Source organism: Pelodiscus sinensis, chromosome 1 (genome assembly GCF_052426305.1).
Source record: "Pelodiscus sinensis isolate ZL-2025 chromosome 1, ASM5242630v1, whole genome shotgun sequence".
NCBI lineage: Eukaryota > Metazoa > Chordata > Testudines > Trionychidae > Pelodiscus > Pelodiscus sinensis.
The window spans coordinates 31,378,932-31,396,283 of record NC_143052.1 but is presented as its reverse complement, the minus strand read 5'-3'; the positions used below and the strand labels follow the sequence as shown (position 1 = coordinate 31,396,283).

The 17,352-nt window shown below is 44.8% G+C and overlaps 1 protein-coding gene and 1 long non-coding RNA gene across 6 annotated transcripts in view; one reads left to right on the top strand and one right to left on the bottom strand.

The window, feature by feature from the left end:
* Window positions 1-9,081, bottom strand: part of GRAMD4 (GRAM domain containing 4) — a 125,512-nt gene extending 116,431 nt beyond the window's left edge. For 2 of the 5 annotated variants that reach the window (XM_075927721.2, XM_075927740.2), the window contains exon 1: window positions 8,610-8,788. In XM_075927721.2, coding sequence (XP_075783836.1) covers window positions 8,610-8,638 — 29 coding nt within the window. In that variant the 5' untranslated portion in view covers window positions 8,639-8,788. Of the gene's footprint in view, window positions 1-7,925; window positions 8,045-8,609; window positions 8,789-8,979 lie in introns of those variants that run through there. The other 3 variants (XM_075927714.2, XM_075927735.2, XM_075927727.2) reach the window with 3 other exon arrangements.
* On the top strand, window positions 8,931-10,211 carry LOC142829176 (uncharacterized). Its single transcript, XR_012903565.2, has 2 exons — window positions 8,931-9,301; window positions 10,037-10,211. It is a non-coding gene; the product is annotated as an uncharacterized LOC142829176 (long non-coding RNA).
* Window positions 10,212-17,352: the final 7,141 nt, after the last annotated feature.

The following is a 17,352-nucleotide window of genomic DNA, read 5'->3' as shown; positions in this document are numbered from 1 at the left end:
TCCGAAATCAATGCCAAATTACTTCCCTCCCTTTCATTAAACGTTTTTCTTTCTATACTCAAGACTCTGTGCTTGGGGAAACATTGCGTCTCAATGGCACTCGGGGGTGATGTGTGAATTTCCCAGATTACTGGGTGGAGGCTAAATCCAGTTCTGTGCTGGATGCATGGAGAGGAACCCCTAGATACTGAACCTGGGCCTGGCTGCTGCTGGCTCCACCTAGCAGAAGGGTTATAGAAGAAAAAGATTATTGTGGCACAGAACATAGGCATGAACGCTTTGGAACAGCCATTTGAACTTGTTCATTTTTTACCTTATTCTCCAAGTCTGTATGAAGACCTGCAAATCTGCATGCATGATCAGGCCCTTTATGCTGTTGCTACTGCTTTCAGAAGACTCAAGTTATTGTTGCTATCATTGCTAGGCTTGACAAATAGAGGAGATTCTGACCAGCCAACTAGCTTGAAAGAGAATTTCAGCAAGTCACGAGCAGTCTTGGCAAGTCTTCTAACATTCCTAAATGGCGTTTCAAATTCATAAACACAAAAGAGCAGCAGAGAAAAGTATTGGAAACGATATCTGCTTGAACAGAGTAGTTTCACTTAAAAAGAGATGTAGATATTTGAACTGTATGAATTGTTGTTGTAGCATGTTGTTCCCAGGATATTAAAGAGACAAGGCAGATGAGAATATCTTTCATTGGACCAACTTCTGTTGGTGAAAGACACGCTTTAGAGCTTTCTGGAGTCTCACAGATAAATGCAAGGTGGAACAGCTTATTTTACAAAAGTAGTAAACACATATACTATTGCCCCAACTACGAGAGCATTATGGTTGTCTGGTTTCACACACAAACTTACACAAGAAAAAAAAAGACAACAAATACACCATTGCTATGTGCAGTGTTACAGATGCCCTGGTCCAGGATGTAAGGGAGAGAAAATGGGGGAGATTTATAAAGGATATTATCCCATCCACCTTCTCTCTCTAAATATACCATATCACCCATGGGGCACATCCTTTTTTTGAAAATGGTCAATCCATATCTGACCTCTCAGTTCTTGTCCTCAAAAGAAAGTTGCACAACACTTTCATAAGTAGCTTAAATTCATAACTGAAACCAATCTTGATAAACAATGGATTTATGAGTTGTCATAATCTGTAAACAACTAATCCATTTATTTTGTGTAACACATGTACAGTTGTGTTAACTGTCCACCTCACCTTGAATGGTCTTATAGTATATATTAACTATTTATGCCAAACAATCTGTTCCACCTTGTATGAATTAGCAGTGACACTCTGGCCTTGCCTACATTATAGAGTTTTGTCAACCCAAGATACACCAACATACAGTGATCTCTGTAATTAGATTGCTGTTACATGCCCACACTGCTCCATGTCAGTGGAGCATATCCACAATAGCACCTCTTGCACAGACACAGAGAGCAACAAAACCGAGTAGCTATCCCATTGTGCAACTGGCAGCAGGGTGCTTTGGGAAGGATTTGCAATGCCTCACAAGGGCAGGTAGTGTGCTGAGCCTAACATTGTTTGAACTGTGCTTTGAACCTTGTTGCTGTGTGTCCCCAAAAAGTAACATGTTTAAAAAACTTTAAAGCAGGGGTGGGAATATAAAATTTTGAATAATTGGCTAATCAGTCGATGCAATTTGCATCGACTGCTCGATTAGTCGATAAGGGCACCTCCACCTTTGAAGTGTAGCGACAGCCCCCGGGACTGATGCTACACTTCAAAGGTGAAAGCACTGCAGGGAGCACAGGGGACCAGCGCGGGACTCAACTAGGCACAGGCCAGCTGGCCATGGGCTACACGTGGCATTTCAAAGTGGCAGCACCACATGGAGCCTGGGGTCTGGCCACGTGATGCTGCTGCTATGAGCATCCCCACTTCTTCCACCCCATTGCTGCAAGGGGGGGGGGGGAGACAATCGACTAGTCGACTAGCTTGTCGACTTACTGGATGGTTGACATGCTAGGAATGTGAATGACTATTCGACTAGGTGGAGAACCTCAGGCCCAGGGGCCAAATGTGGCCTCAAACTTGCCTGGATCCAGCCCCCAAAGCTCAGGGTCTCCTCTCCACATTGGGGAGACCACGCTGGCACTCCAATCCACTTGCCACCCCACCATCAGGAAGGAGCACACAAAATCTATTAGGCTGGGTCCCCGTAGGCTCTGGTGTGCACAGGGAATGTCTTTCTCCTGCTCAGTCGGGGGCCACGTCAGCGAGGGTTGTTTTTTGCTTCTCACTTGTGGGGTGTCTTTGGCTGATTTTTCTGTGAGTCAGCGGCCCTCCCAACTTAAAAAAGGTTCCCCATCCCTGTTTTAAAGTACAGGGCGTCCCTGTTATAACTTGCCCCAGTATACATCAGTTCTGTACTAATGGTGTAGATGCTTGTAAGAACCGATTTCCTCTCATTCCCGAATTTTACGTTGTACAAAAAAAACCCAATTTGCATAAATGGAAGTCGGCCATGAGAAAAAACATTCCCTGCTTTACGTCATTTTTCTATACAACGTAGGAACGTTAAAGACTAGTCGACTCTCCAATAAGTATTTGCTTATCGGAAAGTCTTTTGACTAGTCGATATCCCCCCCCCCCCTTCCTGCCTTTATGAACAGCCTCTGCGCAGTTCAAAGGGGCAGCCCTGGAGCTCAGGGTAAGCTGGGGACTCCCCGTGGCATTTCCCCAGAACCCAGGATCAGCTGGGGACTGGGCTGCCCCTTTGAATCACGCAGAGGCGGCGATTTAAAGGGGCAGCCTGCCACACACCTGGTCCGCAGATCAACTGTGCAGCAGGCTGCCCCTTTAAAATGCCAACTCCGCACATTTCAAAGGGGGCAGCTACTGTGGAGCCCAGGGTCAGTTGGGGACTCCCAGCTGATGCCAGGCTCCCCACAGCATTTCCCCAGAACCCAGGATCAGCTAGAGATTTCCCAGCTGACTCTGAAATCCAGGGAAATGCCACAGAGAGCCCAGGATCAGTGGGAGAGTCCCTCGCTGACCCCAGGATCCTAGCAGCATGCAGCTCAGCATGGCACTCCGGGCTCTATGGCTTTGAAATGCACAAAAGCCCCCACTAGGGACTCTTGTGCATCTCAAAGCAGGCAGATGTGTGCAGCCTGGAATCAGAAGAACTTCTCGCCGGCCCGGGTTGTACATGGAGTTCTGCATTCCTCCTTTGAAATGTACATTTCAAAGGAGGAATGTCGAAGTGCCTATCGATTAGTCGATGGAAATTCCATTGACTAGTCAATTAACCACATTTTAACATACTTAATACAACCATGTTTTTTGGTACGCATCTTGGATGTAAAGAAGGGACACCCTGTAGCACTTGGCAATATAAACAAACTCTCATTGCTGAACACCAACACAAGAATGTATATGGAGGTTGAGGGAGTATGTGATTGGAAATGTGCAATAGGCAACATGTATGTGTGAGAGAGAATGGGTATGTAGCGGAACCATGTCTGGCTGGGATGATTTAGTTGAGATTGTTTCTGCTTTGGGTAGGGGGCTGGACTCGACCTCCTGAGGTCTCTTCCAGCCCTTTGATTCTTTGATGCATGTGAGAGACTGCACAGGAATGTGTAGGAGCGAGATAGAGAGAAAGTGTGTGTGTGAATGCGCATGCCTGTGTTGGAGAATGAGCTGTCTAAGTTCAGACAGTAGCCGGATACAAGCAATCCTGAGGCAGAATCTGGTGCCCAGAAACTTATGTGGTGTCTCCAATCCAATCACTGACAGTGTGTGGGGAGCACCCTAACATCAGTCTATATCTTCCACATCAGCTCTGCACAGCATAGCAGCGTCTGCCCTGCCAGCTAGCTGCTGAGGTCCTAGTGCCAGGGAGAGTAGAAGTATGCGTTAATGTTTTGATTCTGAGTTCTCCCAGGGCTCCTCACCCCACAGACTAAAGATCCTCCTCCCCCCCCCTCCCCCCCCCCCCCGGTAGCTCAAGCAGAAATGTGTTGGCTGCCAGGAGCCCGCATGCTCAGCTGGGCTGTAGCTATGTGAGTTATCCACAATATGCAGGTTCAAAACTTCCTGGGACTCTGAAAGGGGAGGGGAGGATGCAGGACAGCAGAGTTCAAAATAGTGAGTAGAGTGGTCACATTGGACATTATGGAATTCCTTCTGGAGGCCAGTTACTGCAAGATAACAAACACAATGCCTATACAGGCAGTCCCCGGGTTACGTACAAGATAGGGACTATACGTTTGTTCTTAAGTTGAATTTGTATGTAAGTCAGAACTGGCCCCAGATTCAGCAGCTGCTGCTGAAACTGACCAGGGGCTGACTACAGGAAGCTGGAGGCAGAATTGCTCTGCCCCCAGCTTCCTGGAATCAGCCACTGATCAGTTTCAACAGCGGCTGAATCTCGAGCCTGGGACAGAACAGCTGGGCTGCCAGGTAGGTCCCTGCAGGACCAACCCAGCAGCACCCCAGCTGCTCTACCCCAGGGTCCACAACAAAAGCCTGGTCTGCTGGGGGGGGGGGGGGGTGGCACTAGCTGCGCCCTCCCCCCCCCCCCCCCGCAGACCAGGGACACAGGGAGCAAAGCCACAGCAAACTTCTCAGACACTTCGCCAAAGAATCAATGCACACAGACAGACAGTTTCACAAAGAAAAAACAGTTTCTTGACATTTCAACCAGAGTGGGCATTGTCTCAATGACCTTACTACATGCATCCTCCTTCAAAAAGACTTTAACACCAGACTACAAAGGGAAGCCTCAGAATTGTCATTCATGCTTAAATTTGACACTTTATGAATAGGCCTTAATAAAGACGCTAATTATCTTACCCATTACAAAGATAGCTTCCCAATTATCACCCCTAATATCATCTCATAGACACTAATCTCCCCCCCGTTCTAAAATCTGATTTGTCAATTTTATATGTGTTCACTTTTTTTGATTGTATTCCTTTGGTATATATGGTCATGCCAATTTTCTTCCACAATTTGATTTGAGGAAGTGGGTCTGGCCCACGAAAGCTCAGCACCTAATAAACCATCTTGTTAGTCTTTAAAGTGCTGCATAGTTTTTACTTAAGGTAGTTTCTGTTCCAGTCTTCACCTCACCACCACCACCCACAACTGTCTGCTGTTCTTGAAATAAGACAGACAAGGTGGGTGAAGTAATATATTTTACTGGGCCAAGGCCTGTTGGTGAAAGACACACATTTTTAGCTTCTTCCTAGACCTGACGAAGAGTTCTGTGTAGACTCAATAGCTTGTCTCTTTTACCAACAGGAGTTGATCCAATAAAAGATATTACCTAACCCACTTTGATCCCAGGATGAGACACACACACACACACACACACACACACACACACAACACTGCTACAACACTGCAACAACACTGCAAACATTCTTGAAATAATGCAGGAACTGCCCTTTTATGGGTCTTACACTGAGCTACGTAACTTCTTTAAGGTCATCCTGTGAGCTCTATATATGGACAGATGCATACTTCAGTGCCTGCCTTAGTATAACTGAACTAAGATGCTGTGTTAAATATCAATGTTATGCTTGAGATGACAGACCATTTAACACTTAATAAAAGGACTATCTTACTCTGTCCTGCTCTAATTGCTTTCCCCCCCCCCCCCCCCAGGGGAAAGGTTATCTGGAAAACAAAATCTGGATTGAGTGCCAAGGACCTCCTGCCATCATCTGGCAGAGGTTTAAGAAGAAGTCATAAGGAAAGAAAAAGCATGGCCTAATAATCCTATTGTTTGACAACAACCTCCAGTTGCATTAAATTCTACAATCTAACAGAAAGTAACCTCCAGGCATCTCTTCCTGATGCTCCTCCAATTACCCCTAGCCTGACAGCATAACTCCTTCAAGAACCTGCTGTCTTCACCCGATTCCCCCACAATAACCCAAAAACCTGAGTGGAGGGATGTACAAACACAAAGGAGGGATGGGACTCAGCATGACAGCCAAGTCCTGCGATCTGAGACAAAAAGCTTAATGTGATACATCTCCAAAGTCAGATAGGAACAATACTAGAGAAGACAACATCTTCCACTCCCCATCCCCAAAAGACCCACCAGTAACTACAAAGTCTGTTTCCTATGATTTACCCTGGCTCCTGTAGGTACAAGGCAGACAAAAGCTCTTTTCCATTTAAGATATCCTTAAAGCCAAGAAGCATTTCTTGACAAGTTTACAACCAATGGTCACCAGAAAAGAAACCTAGGTGCCTAGGGTTTGACAGCATGTTGCTCCTCACTGGAATAGGGCCTAATGCTGTCCTTCTGTGTTAAGGTATGAAAACCTGAAAGTGAACTAGATTTCCTAGTTCGTCTTCCCCATTCACATTACATCTATTTTACACATTCCCCTCCTCCTTTACAATAGGCAGCACAAGGAAGTGCTGACATGTAAATAAGATGTTACCTTGCATAACTGCTCATGTTACATTAGACTGAGTGTTTCAAACTATACATTTAAAACTAACATTGCTACTTCAAGCTATCATAAGATTTCCATAAAAAATATATTTCTGGAAGCCAATGATTTTCCACATGGATATAATTTTGTTAGTAACTGCAGAAAGGCACCTGGACGTGCTCAAGGAAGTTTGCTGTACAGATCTCTAACATTTTAAAGAGAAGAGGCAAATAAGTATTTAACTTCTGTAGATAAAAATTCTAAGGCAGAAGTATGAAACAGCTCTAGCATATATGACATTCTAACGTAATTAGATTCCTTAAATTAGTAAACACGCTCATCTCCCTCCCCCATTCTGACATGAAAGCTAAGGTCTAATGCAATCAATCTTTCCTATCCTTCCCACTTACCCCCCAAGCACACATGCTTAACAACTAAGTTTACTCACCCTAACATGTATTCATATAGAGTTTACAGCTTCAGTAGTTCAACTTATAGAGTATGTTTTCCAAAAAAAATTAGAGTAATCACTTACTCCTTACGTACAAATAAACTTAGTGAAGGTTGCAGAGCAGAATCTACCAATATATTTGCCAATATATATACCCACCAGAAGACCATTTCCTCAATAAGCTTACTGGCACACCGCTTAGCTTGTATATTAACCTAATGAAGTAACTAGACATTAAAAAAAGAATGCCTTGCAGTGGGTCTTACTTCACGAGGTAATTATTTTCAAATGAAAATATAGTCAGTTTGTATGAAGTAACCAGACTAGGCTCTTTATTCAAGACACTGGTGATATAGTCGAGGCAGTATTATGCAGGTCACTCCAGTCCCTCACTTCTGCTCCAGGAGAGACCCTACCAGCCAGCCCAAGAAATGCATTACACTGCTAAGGACCAGCTGTCATTTGCACTGCACAGTGAACTCAACATCCGAAAATGGGCACTTTACTATGAGCCCCATCTTCCCTACAAAAATGAAGGCAACCTGAAAGGAAGCTTGCTATTGTGTGCTAAAGGTTCATCTGAATTTCCCCCAGTTTCTGATCCTGAAGGTAAACTATTGATGTCTTCCACAGCTTGTTTACATAAAACTATGAATTCTTACTTTATTGCTATTAATAAAAAAGAAAAAATAAATTCATAAGGTTTTTCTTTTTTGTAAACTCTGATGTACTGAACTCATTGAGCAGAATCTACAGCTAAACATTCTCCAAAATTAGGACCAGAAATAATTTTAACAATTAGCATGTGGAGGAAGCTGGATAAAGCATAACAAAAGCAACCACGAGCCCAAAAAAGTAGATCGTTATTCTCTCCATTTTACACATGGAGAAAAACTCGGAGAGGATAGTTGCCAGAGGTCACGAAGAAAGTAAGTGGAACAAAAACAAACCCCAAAGGCTTCCCTTTCTAACCACACTGCAAATAAACCGACCAGCCACCTCCCTGCTCCGAAAAGATAGGCAACAGCATACATACTTACACAGCGCTGCTTTCACCAGAAAAGACACAGTCCCATCATCCGCACAAACAGGGCGCCGCTTCCACACGGTAAGATACAGCACATCCATCAATATTCAGGCTGCTGCTGTCACACCCAATAGTGAAATATATCCCCCCAATACTGAATAGACACCACAACCCCCGCCCCCCATATACGGCCTGTAGCCACACACGAATCCACACAACTGCATGCTAATTGTGCAGCACAGCAGAGCGGCTCCTTCTCCCACCCCGCTCGTACCCAAGGGGGCACCACAACCGCACACAACACACTTCACCCTCCCCATACCGAAAGCATCACACAAATGACATCGGCATCTTCACAGGGCGCTGCTCCCGCAGGCCCAGGCAAGGGGGGTTCACGCAGAGAGGAGCCAGCCCCTTCCACAAGCTCTCTGGGGGCGGCGGCGAGCTGCCCCGCGCGCCGGACAAAGGGCGGCAGAGGCCCCACGGACGGGGGGCGGCCGCAGCTCTCTGCCCCGGGACTGAATTTGGGGGCGCAGCGCGGGTGTCCCCTCATCCCCCGGAGGGAGCTGGGACTCGCTGGGCGGAGAGGCAGGGGGAGCGGCTCCTTCACGGGGCGGAGAGAGGGTCTCCCTCAGGCCTCCCCGGGGGGGGGGGGGTCCCCAGTCCCCGCCATCCCTCCCGGGCGCGGCGGACTCACCCGGCCCGGCACTCGGCGCACACTCGCATTCACGCGGACGGCGCGACCCCGTCCAGCTCCCCGCCCACCGCCAGGGGACGCCCGGCGCCGAGGGACCCCGCTGCCGCTGCTGGGCCAGGCAGCCCCACACCCCGCCGCTGCCCGTCTGCCTCCCTCCTCTGGCGCCGGGCCCGCGCCGCCGCCAGCCCTGCCCTGCGCAGCCGCGCCCCGCCCCTCACGCGTCAGCGCTCGGGGGGGGGGGGGGCGAAGCTCTCCGGGGAGCGCTGGTGGTGCCCCCCCCCTGCACCGGGCGGAGGCAGCCTGGGCCGCCCAGCTGAGTCCTTCCAATCCGCGCTGCTGAGGAACCCCAGCGCGCCCCGCCCCCGGGCACCTGCTGGGATCGCCTGCGAGGGCGTCTCGCCTGGCCGGCTGGGCTGCCATCTGCTAGTGCCCGGGCTTCTCTCCAGCCGCCCTGGGCCGCGGCTCCGCCATGGCAACCACACGCCATTTTTATGGGGGAGGCTCCCAGAAAGCCTCCAGCACAGCCCGGGCCCTGGTGCGGCTTTACCCTTCCGCAGGGCGGCTGTCCCTCTGCGGGGACTTGGCTCGCGTGAATAGCTCCCTTGCTGTCAGCTGGGCTCCTGTGCAAGGCTGGGGGTCCCTGCTCACGGGGCGCCGCAGGCTGGGGCTCTGATCCTGCAAACATGGGTCAGGTGAGTGGTCCCATTGACAGCAGTGGTGCTATTCATGTTAGTGATGTGACTCACGTGCATACATGTCTGCGGTTAGGCTCTCAGAAGACATAAAGAAGGTGGAAGAAAAGTCATTCAAATATACATATTTAATATCTACATTATTGATACATAAGTATTGTAATTAGTAAACATTACATACCTTTGTTATATGTTACATATAATTTATACATTTTATATCTATATTATACAGATGTATTGCAGTTATTTAGTAAACATTGCATACTTTTGTTATACATTATATATAATTATGCATTATTTGCATATTGTGATATATGTAATCTGTTTAGTACACTGTAGATTATAGACAGTTATACCACTTATGACCCTATTATCAAAAGCATCTTGACTTTCAGTACACAAGGAATAAATACATAATTGGACACGTGTGCAATTTAAACAATATGTCAGACACTCTTTGTGATGCATTGATATACCTCATTCTGTGTTTCAAGTAGAATGGAGACAGGATTTAGCTTCTTGTGTTGTATCCTTCAGACTCTTCCAAGGGATGACCTCAACTTATATATTTTTTCAGTCTCCTTTCAGGGTAGTGGTGGTTGTTGGAGTTTTGGTTTGCTTTTTTGTTCACTTGGTGATGATTCATTACATGTTCCTCATCCTCCAACATTATTGTGTTTCACGTCATCTTGTGCCCTTTAATTCACATGATGCTTTTTATTTTTACATTATCAGGAATTTATGAATCAAAAGGTGGAGGAGTCAATCCATGCAGTGGATGAGTCAGCTAGTGGAAAATCAAACCAGGAGGGAGTTTGTGCAATTGCATATCGCATTTACAAATATGGTTTCATTCATCCTCATATGCTGATCCTATTACTACTAATAAAACTCTGGTTTCTTAAACTGATACTACACTGGGAACCTTGTTTGGTCTTCCTGGGGTTTTACGCCATTTCCTCTATATCAGCTTTATGACAGCTTAATGTTTTCCTGATTTTTTTTCTATTTCACTGAATTCATACTAGTTACAGTTAGAATGTGTTAACATGAATGTCCATCATACAGATACTTTCTTTGTTCGTAGTATTAAATGTGCAAGGAAATAACAGTTTACTCGTCCAGCAGCAAATTAATTTTTCCTTACATATTAGTAAGTTGTTCTAGTTATTTAACTTTTCTGTAAATTCCATCCCTGTTTGTTCCTTAATCCTCACCTGAACTATATTGCCATGGTGTTGTGGTAATATTTCAGGAGCAGGAACTCTAAATTGAGATATTGAAATATTTTATTGGGGCATGGGGACAGACTACTTTAGCCATAAAATGAGATCCAGGAGCACATTCCTGACATGTAGGTACAGCTATGTATTAGCACTGTAACTAATTTGAACTATTAACAGGAAAGAAAAAAAAGGGAGGCATGAAAGTATTTGAAGCCAATAAAACAGTGACATAAATTGTTCTTCTTGGTCTCTTATGTCCAATTTAAGATCAGGAGGTTATTTTCCATCTCATTTTTCAATCTTCTGCACTTCTTGATGCTTGAATCATCCCTCCATGAAGCAGCAGTGACTCCTCTCTGTGACTGTCAAAAGTGCTGTTCTGGCAGGATACATTTTCTCAGTCCATTCTCTCTTCAGTTTCCTCAGAAGACTTCTTGTCTTTCTTGTTCTCCCAGCTCTTCTCTCGTGCTTCTCAGCTGTTGTTTCTGTCTTCTATCCATTGTTTCTGTCTATCATCTCAAGCTCCCCACTTCTTTCCTTTTTTGCCCTCTCATGCCTGCTCCTTCAATTCTCCAGCCCCCTTACTATGTCCTCCCCCTCCTTTTCTCCCTCAGTCCCTCTCTGCTTTTACATTCTCTTTGCTCTCTGCCCTCATTCATTCCACTTCACATGCCATAGTTTTTCTCTTTTTGCTCCCTAATTCCATGTCTCAATTTGCCATTCTGGCCTCCTCATTCTGTTCATACCTTGCCCTTTTCCACTGCACTCCACCCCATCTCCTGGTTTACATACCCACATTAATCCATTCTAGATCTTCCATTTCCCAGATGCCACATGGATGCTGACTCATACTGCTAGTCCAGTCCTATGGCATCTCCTGATCAGCACTTTGTCACATTCTCAAGTACTCTTCTCCCTACCCTGCCAGAAGCACATGTAAAGTTAAACACTGTATCAGGTGGAGGGAGGAATAGAGAGCACTGACTGGACTGAATGTTCAGGACGATTTGGAAGTGGTCTCCTGAAAGTAACATGTTGAGCCTTCACTCCTCAGTATGAATGTAGAGAAGCAAGAGGACTATCCTAAAGCCCTCAAAAGTGCCAGAGGACTACTCTGGATCATGACCTATCAGCATTGTCTCTCAACTTCTGATTATCTTTTTTGTCTCTGATTTCTTTTGTGTTGAGTTCCTTACCCCTGAATTAACAGGACACTGTCAATTTAAAAAATAATTTTCTGTCTGAATGCTTTTAGCTACTGTTAATATAAGTAACACCTAAGAGTACTGGAACTGAAATACATTGGAGGGGAGTGTATTTCTCCGTCTCCAGTTTGCTTCTTTTGTACATTAGGCAGCATGTTTTATATAGTTATGGTCAGTATTTTCCCTCGCCAGTTAATTAGGCTCAAATTCTAAAGAGCTTAGTGTAGATGCAAGGTCGCCCTCTATGGAGGTAATTGCAGGACAGGGGTGTTAGCTAGTTTCCCTTGTTTCTATACAGCAGCTAGTGAGAAAAAATGCTTTCAGAAATAGGAAAGATGTGACTGTGGAACCACATGTATCATCAGGAATGGGGGGGTGCTGAGGGGCAGCTGCTGTGTGCTGACAAAAGGCTATGGTAGACAGTGTCCTTTACCTCAGTGTGCATTAGTAATTCAACTGAATGCTAAAGCCAAGTGTTAGGTTAGGATCTTTAAATAAGAATTATAATAAAAAAACCTAATTAACAATTTAACTATCTTCTCCTTAACAAAATAATAAATCTGATGAGCCGTTGGCTGGAGTCAAAATCGGTTGCATCCCACAGTATCCACCTCCACTTTTTGGCAGCGTATCTGAGTCAGAAAGAGTGGGGGAATTTGTATGCCTCCTACAGCAGCTCAACATTTTTCTTTGTGGTGAATGTTAATCATCACCCTTATGTCATTTCACAGACCCTCTTTAAAATATGATCGGTCATGGATGAATATTATATCTTTCTAAATATCTCCAGCACTACATGTTAAAAAGTTTATCTCAATCTACAATAAATTTGCAAGTGGTCCTTGTAATAATAAACACATTCTGCTGTTACTTATTGAGCATTGACAGTTTGCTTTTCCTTGTACAAACATAAAGGATACAGTCTATACCACAAAGAGCTTAACATTGAAATGAGATATGACATTTCAGACATATCTTACATAAGTTGGAAGATTAGTGTCAAAATGCTGCAGCGGATCATCACCAAAAGACTTAGTGAAAGAAATGTGTGTTGTGGAAGGATGTCATTTAGAGTTAGCAGAGGTTGGTTCAAGCATATAGGGGTCCTGGGAAGAAGATACAAAGAGTAGAGTGACAGAAAGATATCAATAGAGCGCTGCGCAGATACAAATTTTGTATCTATAGCTGTATCTGCAAAAATGAGCCATGGATATCCACAGTGATATCTATTGAGGTGGATACCTGCAGATATAAAATGGATATCTGCAAATTTGCAAAGTTCTAGATACAAAATTTATAACCACACCCGTACCCACAAAAATGAGCTACATATATTTGCAGCCACATATGTGGATATCTGAGGATACAAAGCTGATATCCACAGATTTGCAGGGTTCTAGATATGAAGGTGTCAGTAGGGTGGAGGCTTAGGAGGAACATTCAGCAGGCATTGCAAGGGAGATTAAGAGACATTGAGTACATAAATGTAGGCAATTATGTAGAGGCTCAAAAATCAGGATAAGACTATTGGATTTGACATGGGAAGGTCAGAGGAAGCCAGAGAATGGAAGAGGAAGGCTATTTTAGCAGCATTTCATCACTGGCAGGGATGAAATGAGATACAGGGACTAGGTCTTAGAGAAGAGATGGGCAATATTTTTTTATCAGGGGCCACTTGAAGATTTTGGTATGTGGTCAAGGGTCGCACTTTTCTATGGAGGGTGTGCAGAGTCTTGGACAGAGGTTGGTGCAGACAGGCTCTTGGGGTAAGGGACTGGGGTGCAGGAGGGGGTGTGGGGTCTGAGAAGGAGTGTGGGTGAAGGAGGGGATTGTGACCTGGGGCAGGGGATTGTGCTGCCAGGCCTGGGACGAAGTATGGGTGCAGGAGAGGATTCTGTCCTGGGGAAGGAATGTAAGAGGGCATGCAGGGTCTGAGAGGGAGTTGTGACCTGGAAGAGGGGGGATGCAGAGGGTTTGGGTGATGACCTGGGGCAGGGGAATAGGGTTCACAGTCAGGAAGGAACTTTGACTACAGGAGAAGATTCTGGCCTGGAAATGGCTCTAAGAGGGAGTACAGTGTCTGGGTGGGAGTTGTGACCGGGGGATTGCAGAAGGTTTAGGTGGTGATCTTGGGCAGGCAGTTGGAATGCGAGAGGGGGTGGGATGCCAGAGGCAGGCTCTGACCTGGAGGCACTTACCTAGGCAGTTCCCAGCCAGCAGTCTTGCAGGACCCCGAGGCAAGCTCCATGCTGGCGGCTGCCTGTAACTCTCTGCTCCAAGTGAAGGGAGAAGCTTTGTGCACTGACCCCATTCCCAGTACAATTTCTCAGCTTCCATTGGCCAATTTCCGGCCAATGGGAGTTGAGAAATTGTGCAGGGGTGGGGCAACATGCAGTGCCTCCTCTGGGGCCTGAAACAGCGACCCACAAGGAGTAGCCAGCTGCTTAAAGCAGAGTGGGGTTGCTTTGTACCTCAAGGTCCCAGCAGGGCAGCCCGCAAGTTGGATCTGGTGGCCTGATCTGACTCATGGGCCACATCTTGCCCGCCCCTACCTTAAAGGAAGATGTTGCAGCAGTTGATGCTATTTTGAAATTGAAACAAAAGTATTAGCAGTTGGGAAAGGACACATTATATACATGTTTATTACTCTGAAACAAAGTTGGCAAGAGAAAGGATGTGGATGACAGTGGAGGAGTTCATATCAACACAGTGTTACAGTTTCGACTGAAGAGAACAGTGAATTACCACAAAGACAGAAAGGAGGAGAAGACTTGGTTAGTTCCCAACTTGCTGAGTTTGAGAGGTGATAGACATGCAAGTGGAGAAGTTAAAGAGGCAGTGGAAGATCTGAGATTGTCAACTCTGTGGGTTAGGGGGCCATGTCTTCCTATTGTCTTCCATACAGCACCTAGCACAAGAGTGCTGTTTTGTTGATTGATATTTATATAAGCATTAAAATATGTCTGTACTGCATATTAAAGATACAGGAAGAAATGCAGCAGCCACCTAATCTCCCCCCTGCTCCTCAAAAAATAAAAGATTCTGTGCATGTACCAACCCCCCAACCCAATGCTGGTTGCTATTCTCTTATTGTTAAATGAGTATATTCAATGAGGGAGAGAAGTCAGTGTGAAGAGACAGATTTAAGCATTATCAGTATAGAGGAGCTAATGGAACCCATGCATGAAGGAGCTCATCCAGCAATTGGTACAGAGAAAGAAGAGGAGGGGATGAAGAATAGAATCCTTGGAGACCTCAACAGAGAGTGAGAAGGAGGAAAGGCAATCACCAATGGATATGAGGAAGGAGAATGTGGGGAGAGCATAGTCATGAGAACTAGTGGCAAACGTGGGAGTGATCAGCTGTGTCTAAAATGAGATATAGTACTGTTAATACACAAATGCAAGTTTTGGATGAAAGGGCTGTCACTGGCTTAGTCAAGGACATGTTGGTTGCTCTTAACTCACATGTTAGAGCTGCTGCTTTTGAGCCAAAAAGTTACTCATTTGAGCCTTGCAGTAATTTTCAAAGTGAGTTCAGTTTCAGGTTCTCAGAGCTCAGACACTAGGGCTGTGTCTAGACTGGCAGCTGTCTACACTTGCCAGCTGTCTACACTGGCCGCTTGAATTTCTGCAAGAACACTGACGATCTCATGTAAGAAATCAGTGCTTCTTGGGGAAATACTATGCTGCTCCTGTTCGGGCAAAAGTCCTTTTGCACAAAAGGGTCAGTGTAGACAGCTCAGATTTGTTTTGCGCAAAAAAGCCCCGATCACAAAAATGGTGATCGGGGCTTTCTTGTGCAAAACCGCGTCTGGATTGGCACGGACGCTTTTCTGCAAAAAGTGCTTTTGCGAAACAGCGTCCGTGCCAATCTAGATGCTCTTTTCCGCAAATGCTTGTAACGGAAAACTTTTCCGTTAAAAGCATTTGCGGAAAATCATGCCAGTCTAGACGTAGCCTAGTAGTGTGCTCCTAGTTTCTGACCACCAGGTGGAAACCAGTCAGAAACTACCACCACAATGTTGCATTACATATTTTTCCACCTGCTCATTTGATTTTTATCTCTGGCATAATGGTTGCAGTGAAGGAGATTGTCTCAGGTTCAGAGGTGTTAGCATCCTTGCTTGATGTAAAATCTTTGGGAAAGGGAATTTTGTTTTATGTCTATATGACATCTATCACAATGCTGTTCTGGACTATGAGTGGAGCTCTTAGGGGTTACTTTAGTACAAATAAATATTAATATGCATGCATGTTTATTTGGCAATCTACATTTCTGTTAATCAGTTTAGTTGGCATAGTCCCAATGGTCAGACCCCTCACTGAAGGCCATAGTAGGTACTCAGTCAAGGTGAGCTTTAGCATTTTGAAGATACCTTTGATTCCAGTTGTGTGTGCTGGCATTTATAATAGGTATTCTAAGAATAACTGAACGCTGCAGTGAGAAGAAGCATGAGGGAACTCAATATGTTGACAATGTCCCTTTAAATACAGTAGTTCTGAGGTAACTTTTAATGCCAACATTTCACCTAATCTGGAGACAGTATGATCTAATGGTAAGAGCAGGTTATCTTGCATTCTATTCCTGTTCTTACTGATATGCTATGTGGCATGAGGAAGACCACTTAAACTCCATGGTCTCTTAATTTCCCCATCTGTAAAATGGGTTATTATAATATTTACTCTCCTTTGTAAAGTACTTGGAGATCGTTACATGAAAGTTGCTATGTAAGTGCTAAGTATTATTATTAATGTATATATTAAAATTATCACTTTATTTTCGTGATCCCTACTAATCTCTTCCTTGTATGGTGTCAAATATTAGAGGGATAGCCATGTTAGTCTGGATCTGCAAAAGCGACAAGGAGTCCTGTAGCACCTTATAGACTAACAGATGTATGGAAACATAAGCTTTCATGGGCAAAGACCCACTTCATCAGATGCACTTGATGAAGTCGGTCTTTGCCCAAGAAAGCTTATGCTCCGATACATCTGTTAGTCTATAAGGTGCTACCGGACTCCTTATCGCTCTTCCTTGTAGTTTCTAGCAGAGTATGCAAATTTGAGTCTGTACCTATTTACTTCTTTTCTACTTCAACCCAGAATTCCTGAGTTTAATTTTTACACTCTGAGGAAGCTACAATTTACAATAATGATAAAGAAGCCTTCACTTATTCCAGGCCTTTTTGTTAATAGCACACATTCTGCTGATTTTAATGAGTTTTCTGAAATGTAGAGAGGATTGTATACTTTTGGGTAAGGTAATCTGAAAAATAAAACCTGATTTAAAGTTACTCATTTAAAAGAAACTCTACTCATGGTTTATTATAGGTGTACACATACCAGCCACAGCCTCTACTCAATTTTCAAGGGAAACGCCCTTTTAGATCAATAAAAATTCCCTGCATAGAGTAAGCACTTTGTGATATTTATTGTTCCATTGGAGTCTTATTTGAGTGAGTGAGCGTGCGTCTCACATGTGCACCCATGACATTGACAGTTTAAAAGTCTTTCTGTACTTTTTTCCACAATAAGATAACTGAACTCTCCATAACAAAAGTGCATTAGCTCTTTTGTGGGCACTACAATCATTGCAACTTTTGTAGGCTGCCTTTGTG